The 8339-nt window shown below is 48.0% G+C and overlaps 1 protein-coding gene across 1 annotated transcript; it reads left to right on the top strand.

Moving 5' to 3' along the window:
* Nucleotides 1-1767: 1767 nt before the first annotated feature.
* Nucleotides 1768-7866, top strand: RTP1 (receptor transporter protein 1). Its single transcript, XM_045502637.1, has 2 exons — nt 1768-4757; nt 5959-7866. Exons 1-2 carry the CDS (start codon nt 4486-4488, stop codon nt 6476-6478), a joined length of 792 nt encoding a protein of 263 aa, XP_045358593.1. The 5' UTR covers nt 1768-4485; the 3' UTR covers nt 6479-7866.
* The last annotated feature ends 473 nt before the right edge of the window (nt 7867-8339 follow it).

Below are 8339 nucleotides of genomic sequence, written 5' to 3'. Positions count from 1 at the left end.
GCAATTAACTCAGGGGGGTTAAAGTGGCCTTAAAGTATGAAAACGGGTTGCTTTCCACATTTATGCATCCTTCTTTTGTAGACCCTGCTGAGTCTAGTTGGAGTCAGAAAAAACTTGGAACACTCATTGCCAGGCAAAGATATAACCTACAGCTGTCTGGATTAGAGGGTGGTTATTTTATAACTTTGGTCATTTAACAATTTGAGAAGGATTCTAGACAGTCCACCACCCTTATTTGTTCATAAAATCTTTAGTAAGGAAAAATTATGGGCATGGTATCATGTCCTCATTGGGAAAACAGTTGTTCCTTGCATGTTTCCGAGGCTCTAGTGGGGTTTTGGAGAGGGAAATCCTGTCTTTACCAGAGCTACAGGTGGGTTATTAATTGGGGGCCCACAGATTATTAGGGCAAGGATGAAACTTACAGACACGTGCTACAATTCTACCAATTTTCCGGACAGAGAAATGGAAGACCAGAGAGCCCAAGTCACGTAGCAAGTCAGTGACATAACGGCAGACCTACCGTTTCTCTTTCTCGTTCCCATTCTTTCTGCACAGTTCTCGCTAACACTATTTCTCTCCTGTAGTTTCTGAGAGTTTCTATACGTAGATATGTACTATCATATTTACAACTAAGCTGTGGATGTATGTGCAGAGGTGTGTTGTACCACATCATACCAGATGTTGGTTGCTTCCAGAAGCAAGGGTCCCAGATGTCTGAAATGCAATTCAGTCAAACGATGGCGAAGAGTCTACAGGAAATAGCAAAGGTTTTGCATAAAATGAAAAGGCTATGGACACCAAAGTCCTAAGGCTAGCCAGGCATGGGTGGCTGCACTGTAAAAGGAAGCATGAGTCACTATGACCCATGAGTTCCCTCTGGTGCAGACTTGGCCAGTCTGGGCTGGAGTGTTCATGTCCTTGCGCCTTCTGCACCTGTTCCCCATGGGCACTCAGATATGGGGCTTCGGGCCCCTTGACCTTCTACCTGGTGTGAAATCCGTCTCTCTTCTGGTGGGGCTTGTCAGACACCCTGAGCAGGGGTTTCGCTCCTGGAAACTGAGAAATGCAGAGTAGAAATGCAGCTTCTGGTACTGGTGTCCCAGACAGCCTGCAGGCTGACCTTCAGTGAGGTCATTTGATAAAGAGTAAGTTGGAATACCATAGGCTTATTTATCTTGATAGAAGTACTATTTTATTAGAGAAAACATCCTGCTATACAGAAGGAGGTATTACATTGGCCTCTGCATAGCAAGCTCAAGTTCTAAATTAAACTTAATTTGTGCCAATGGGGATTGCATCAGCTGGTTACATACACACTTGGGTGCGTGTGTGTGTGCGCATGCACACACACACACACACATACACACACACAATTCTGGTGATTCTTACCTTCTATGTTCTTGTTTTTCATCATAATGTTTACTGTAGCAACAACTGTAAAATGCTTCTAGAGAATTCATTCCTGGTATTGGGTGATATGCTTTGACTCCAGGGTGAGGTTTACAAGCTTCCCTCAACCTCACATATTTTCTGGGAATGTCCTCAGCCTCTGTTCTCACCTTGGCTTATGGCTACAACCTGAGACAGCTCCCAACATACCTCTGAGGCTGGTTAAGTCAGTTCACTTCTCTGGGCATTGATTGCCTTAATTCAGAGATAAGAATACTGACTTGAAGGATAAAAAGTTTAATAAAAAGAAATCCTTTCCAGTGTTAAGGTTCAGTGGCTATGATTTAAATTCTGCCTTTCTTACAGTGTCCAGTATAAAACCGATAGAGTGACACCTCCCCAGAGCTCTTCAGTTATGTAGTGGCCCCTGAGGAGACAGACCCTGAGTCCAGGCATTACCCACAATGCCTCATTAAGAGCTTCCTTCCTCCATCCAGTGGCCTCTATCTTTCCTCCTGTACTTGAAGGATTCCAATTTATAAGTATAAAGCTCTTTGAAACTGTACATGGTATCGTCACAGGGGACCTTAGTGTTGCCATATACTTTAATACCCCATTGAACAAATGGACAAACAGAGGCCAAGAGACGTGACGTGTCCGAGGAACCAAAGCCAGCCAGTTGCAGAACTGGGATATACATTTATATCTCCTAACTTCGGGTTCAGTGCTCTTTCCACTGCACCTGGGTGCCTGTCATCAATTGGTTACAGGCTTCACAGGAATGGTATTCACACAGATGGCTTTATGCACTAGATCTTCTTTGGTAAGATTTCAAGACGAATTTCTATTTCAGCTCTAAAATATTTACATTGGGCATCAGGGGGTCCATGGACCCCTACAGCAGTAACAGGGAGCCTGACGGGTCAAATACGCCTCACCCCTCTTCCCTAGAGTTGTGGCCTCGGTAGGTTCTAGTGAACCACTTGCTGGAAAGACATGAACTTCAATCTTCAGAGTCTTGAATGGCCATATTGAGTGATGAGAAGGTAGAAAGACGTTTATTTTGTGAATATTTTGTTCTAGATCCCATGCTGGACAAAGCTGATCAAAGCTGGGACTTTGGAGACAGTCATATAGGATCCCATCCCGGTTCCATTAATGATTAGCTGTTGAATTTTGGGCTTCTCTGCTTTAGCTTCCACCTTTGCAAAATGGATCTGCTGCTGCTGTTACCTACCTATGGAGGTTGTTATTAGGATGAAATAAATTAATATGTATAAAGCACTTAGGATAATGTCTGATACCTAGTAAGTGCTATATAGTGATTGCTGTTTCTATGCAAATTAAAAAATATGTTCACATGAAAACACATGTTTTGCCAGAACAAAATGACACACATTAAATATATTAGAATAGCTACCTATGAGAGAGAATTGCTACCTATATAAGAGAATTGCAAATCAGGCAAACAAGAACAACCAAAGCAAGTGATTGCAGAGCCCTTGCTTTTCATCTCTACAGATATTGCTTCCTTGTTATCCCATTGTCAAGGTGAATAAACTGAGGCTAAGATAAAATATGTCAAGGCATCAAGCATTCATGCAGGGGCAGGAGGAGCACTTGGAAGGTGGTCTCCTGTACCAGATGGGAATTTTAGGCCTTTCTTTTTCATCTGCAAACTTCAGGATCTGCAGGCTGCCCATAAGTCATACTGTTTGAAGAACCTGTTCAGATTCTGAGCTTCTGCAGAGAGTAGAGTCAAGAGATGTGTTTTCCAGCTGCAGGAGGCACTGTCTGTGAGATCTAGAATGCAGGACCATGAACTTCATCAATAAGTTGTATACAAATAAGTAGCAAAAATGAAATTATAAAAGATTAGAAAAAAACACTTTAGTACCCCCAAATAGAGGAGTAGCTAAATAAATTATGCTCCACTAGATCACAGAATATAGGCAGACCACAAGATGGAATAATATTAATTACTTAGAAAAATATTCACTATATATCGTTATTTAAAACATAGATCACAGTGGGGCATGTAGAATGTGTGTGTATGTGTGTATATATATACAGACACACATATACACACACACATGCATAGATAAGTGGCAGTCAGGATGCATATATCGTAATATTAACAGTGATTATTTTGAACACGAGTTTTAGCAAGAGTTTTACTTTTGCTTTTATCTATATTTTCCAACTTTTCTAAATAAAACTGGGACTTTTATAAAGGAAAATAGTTTATTAAAAAATATCAGGAGAGGCACCAGGAATAAAGGCTGTTTTCCCCCACGTATATTGCTCTCGTCTTCTATCATCAGGTTGAAAATCATCTTTTCTCCTCCTACCAGGCTGATGCAATGGTACCCACCTTTGTGCAAAGGTAGTTGCTCTTGTACAAGGCTGTCCAAGTACAGATCCGTTGCGTTCTGGCTATTGGGTACATACACAGTTACCACCTGGCATAGAGCCTGGTACAAGGGTATGTTTGAAATGAATGACTTAAATGAATGAGTATGGGCTCAATAACTTGGATTTGAATATGAGCTCTCTGCCATTTATAAGCTAGATGAGTCCCGCCTCCTGATCTGTAGAGTGACAATAACGATTGTGGGTCAAAGGACTGCCAATAGTTTTTGTAAATGGTCCAATGCCAGTCACAAATGGGTGGGAGTGCAGAGAGTTTATTATTATTGCTGGGTCTATTAACAGGTCCACAGCGTCCCATCCCTAAGGTCTCTTTGGCTCCCTAAGGCATCATGGTTACCATAGCAGCCAGATGCTGATGATGCCTCCAGGGGCAGCGAGGTGAGGCTGAGCCAGCTCCCGGGTCTTCTCCTCTGCACGCCCTTCACAGGCCAGAGTGAGATGGCCTGAAGCTCAGCCTCCTTTCAGGCCCCCCACCTGCCTCAGGTCACTTAGACCCACAAACCCTGCCTCCGCAGCCTCAGTTCGGGGCCTTCCAACACCCCTTTGGAGAGTCCCTCCTCCCCAAGCTCTGTCTCTTGGCACCCTGCCTGGTTGCTGTGGAAACAGGTTCCACTGCGGACAAAGGAGGGAGCTGGGTCCTGCTTCCTCCCGGTCCTGTCGATGAGGATTTTTAGACCGTGGAAACTGCGCTGCCCTGCCCTACACCTGCCCTCGCTCTCTGTGTTCTCGCTCAGGTGGAGCCTGCCCTCCTTTGCCACTGACGAGACCATGTGTAAAAGCGTGACTACAGGTGAATGGAAGAAAGTCTTCTATGAGAAGATGGAGGAGGCCAAGCCGGCCGACAGCTGGGACCTCATCATAGATCCCAACCTCAAGCACAACGTGCTGGCCCCTGGCTGGAAGCAGTACCTGGAATTGCATGCCTCGGGCAGGTGAGTGGCCCGGGCAGTAGGGGCCTGGCAGGCTGGGGGCACCTTCCAAGAAGAAACAGAGATATAGAGAACCCAGATGCTTAGGGTCAGTCTCGCTGGGCCGGTATAGACTGGGAGGCAGAGAAAGAGTCCCTCACTGGGAAGTGGGATACTGGAGTTTCATTCCAGCTCTTCCTCTGCACTCCTATGTAACTTTCCCTCTCTGAGTCCTAGCTACTGCTTCTGATGAAGAGGTGGGACATACTTACTAGCTCTAACCTCCGACATTTTACATATTTTCGGATTTTAATCCTCTAAATGGGTTGAAAACCAAGAGACGGGGGGCTCAAGGTCTATGGAGGTTGAGTTCTGTGCTCTGGTCCTGGGACAGTTCAATTTCAATCTATTTAATTCGGCCTGACTTAATATAAAATACTGAACACATGAGGTGTTCTAGAAACTGGCTCTACTATGAGCTCCACGGCCCTTGAGCAATTCATTTTCCTTCTTGGACCTCACTTTCCCCATTTGCGAAAGGAGAGGTTAGACTAGATCCCTACCTTGTGGGTCGTGGACCAGCAGCACCAGCATCATCTAGAACTTGTTAAAGATGCAGAATCTCCAGTCCCGTTCTAGACCTACTGAATCAGAACCTGCATGTCAACAAGGTCTCTCAGTGATTCAGAGGTACAGCAATATCTGAGATGACTTTCCAGCACTCTTGTCCATGGGTCTATTATGCAGGACTTCCCTTTGGGACAGAAGATGGGGAGGCTCCATGGCGCAGCGTGGGGGTCAGAAGCAAGGCCTTACTTCCTGCCCTGGTTCAGTCCATCCAATTCAATTCAAGAAAAATCTATTGAGCACTTGTTACGTGCTGGCTACTGGCTCTGACTCTGGCTGTGTGCACGTGGAGGCCCAGCAGCAGTAACGGTGTCATTTTTCTCCTGATTTGGGTCTAGCCTGTTCACAGTCAGTGTTAACAGGTGAGACTGTGCGGACGGATGGTGCGTTTCCCAGCTGGTCCGGGCCATCCCCGCCGTGAGACTTAAAAGAGGTCTGAGCAGGAAGGACTCATCTGGTGCCCCCTGAACATTTTGCAGATGAGGAAATATCCCCAGAGCCAAAGCCCCAAGGGCAAGGCCTGAGGGCACTGGGATGCAGGAGGCAGGGGCCTCTGCAGCACACAGTCCTTTCCCCCTGCCTCAACCCCTCCCCGCAGGTTCCACTGCTCCTGGTGCTGGCACACCTGGCAGTCGCCACACGTGGTCATCCTCTTCCACATGTACCTGGACCGCGAGCAGCGGGCGGGCTCGGTGCGCATGCGCGTCTTCAAGCAGCTGTGCTACGAGTGCGGCACGGCGCGGCTGGACGAGTCGAGCATGCTGGAGGAGAACATCGAGAGCCTGGTGGACAACCTCATCACCAGCCTGCGCGAGCAGTGCTACGGGGAGCCCGGTGGCCAGTACCGCATCCACGTGGCCAGCCGCCAGGACACCCGGCGGCACCGCGGCGAGTTCTGCGAGGCCTGCCAGGAGGGCATCGTGCACTGGAAGCCCAGCGAGAAGCTGCTGGAGGAAGAGGCCACCACCTACACCTTCTCGCGGGCGCCCAGCCCCACCAAGCCACAGGCGGAGGCGGGTTCTGGCTGCAACTTCTGCTCGATACCCTGGTGCTTGTTTTGGGCCACGGTCCTGCTGCTGATCATCTACCTGCAGTTCTCCTTCCGCAGCTCTGTCTAAGATTCCCTTAGTGGGCGCAGGGGAACTCTTCGCGGCCCAAGGCCCGTGGGGGTCAGCCAGCTGGAGGGTGGGGGCAAAGAGAGACCTGGGGTGGGAGTGGGTTAAATTCTAGTGCTGGTGCCGCCACGGACTCCATGGGGATCCTGGGCAAATCACACGTCTTTACCATCCATAAAATCAAGGGTTTCTGAAGTGAAACCCAGGACCCCCAAGTTCTGCATAGCTGTTGCTCAGGGACTTTTGGATTTGGAAGGTAGGCCGGGTGAGTAGGGTTCCCATCCTGGTCACACTGTCCATTCCTGGCTCCTACTTCCTCATCTCGCCTTGATCAGAACATCTTGGAGTGGCATTTAAGAGTTGTGGATGCAAATAGGTTCAACTGCTTCAAAAGAAAAAAAAAAAAGCTTGAGATCACAGGGCTTGGTGATCTCAAAAGGCCTTTCCACAGTGATGAGCTCATTCTTGTGCTCTCTTGTCAACCCCCGGCCCCTATGGAGAAGCCTCCTCCACAACTCTGCCTCCCTGCACACAGCAGAAGTTTCTCTTGAAGAGAAGAGGTGGAAGCATTAGGCTGTCCCTTTGCTGCTGGATGCACAGGGTTCCTTGGTTCTGTTCCCCAGACCCCCAGCTTCCAGCAGCCTCTCTCCACTCAGGATGGATTCCGAGGCCTGCCTGTCTCAGAGATGGTGGTTGGGGTAGAGTTCCATAGATGAGGCTTCCCACCCATGGCTTATGAACTGACAGAGAATTTAGGGGAGGTTCGGAAGGTAGAGTGTTAGACGCAAGGCACAAAATCCCTAGGAAACAAATATATGACGCTCTGTTATAATGAAGAGTATGTAGAGTTCAGGGACCCAGCCTCACCGATTCTTTAGCAGTTCTGATGGTCATGACACCAGTGTAGGGGTCTGGCCTCCTGGGCGCCTTGCTGATATGCTAGTTGAGAGGCTTCCCTACTTTGGCCATGCATAGGCCCTCTCACCAACCATTAGCTGTCCATCTAGAACCACAGGGATGGGGTGTCATTAGCAAGAGAGGGAACATTAAAGACATGAAGTGCTTTACCCATAGAGAAGTGCATAGATATGTGAGAGAACCTTGTATCACTTTAAACTGGGATGCGTATGGTTTGGGGTGGGAGGAGAGACGTTCTGAGGGTACGGGTATGGATGGGGCGTGGGGGGAGGCAGAAGGCAGGAGATGGGATGCCACCCTGCACTTTCGAGGGTCCTCATTCACCTCGCCTCTGTTAACAACTTGATTCTTCCTGTGTCCCCTACCGATCCCCTTTTTAATGGAAAGTCACCACCATCTGTAGTGGTGGAGGGAGTAGGGCCACTTATATAAAGATGGGATACTTTAATAAAGACTGTATATCTTCAATCAGGCTTAATAGTCATGAATGTGTGCTTGAGACTCACTACAACGTCCCTGATATGTGGTCCCTGATATGTTAGACGCCCCCTGTCTCCTTCTTTCCCCTTTCTTGGGCTCCCATATAAGGCTTTATCTAGCTCCAGCTTCAAGGTCTGGGCTGATCATGAAGGTCAGGAAGAATGCAGGCAGCGCTCAGTCAGTCATCCAGGGAACTCAGCCTAAGCCGGTCGTACCCTTGCCCTTGCTGTAATTCTAGCACCTGGCTGCCGACGTCCTTTGCTTTATTCACACAGTGCTCATCCCTTTATCCAGGCCAAGTACCCCAAACGCCCTCTGTCTGACAAGCCCTGATTTGGGTGCTGGGATCCAGTGGGCACTGAGACAGGCCTTGTCTCCCAGAGAGCCCTGCTTATTATTGAGGAAGTTCCTGGCCCTGGCTGTGCTTTCGAAATCCTGGGGAGCTTTTTAAGGAAATGTCTGTTCC

Source organism: Leopardus geoffroyi, chromosome C2 (assembly GCF_018350155.1).
Source record: "Leopardus geoffroyi isolate Oge1 chromosome C2, O.geoffroyi_Oge1_pat1.0, whole genome shotgun sequence".
Classification (NCBI taxonomy): domain Eukaryota; kingdom Metazoa; phylum Chordata; class Mammalia; order Carnivora; family Felidae; genus Leopardus; species Leopardus geoffroyi.
Note: the sequence above shows the minus strand (reverse complement) of the source record. Positions and strands in the feature narration are given on the sequence as shown.

What these genes read in the sequence shown, in the direction of transcription:
- RTP1 (XM_045502637.1), top strand. Translation starts at nt 4,486, where the DNA reads ATGAGGATTTTTAGACCGTGGAAACTGCGCTGCCCTGCCCTACACCTG. An exon ending in GAATTGCATGCCTCGGGCAG is followed by an intron (nt 4,758 to 5,958) that starts GTGAGTGGCCCG and finishes CCCTCCCCGCAG; the next exon opens with GTTCCACTGCTCCTGGTGCT.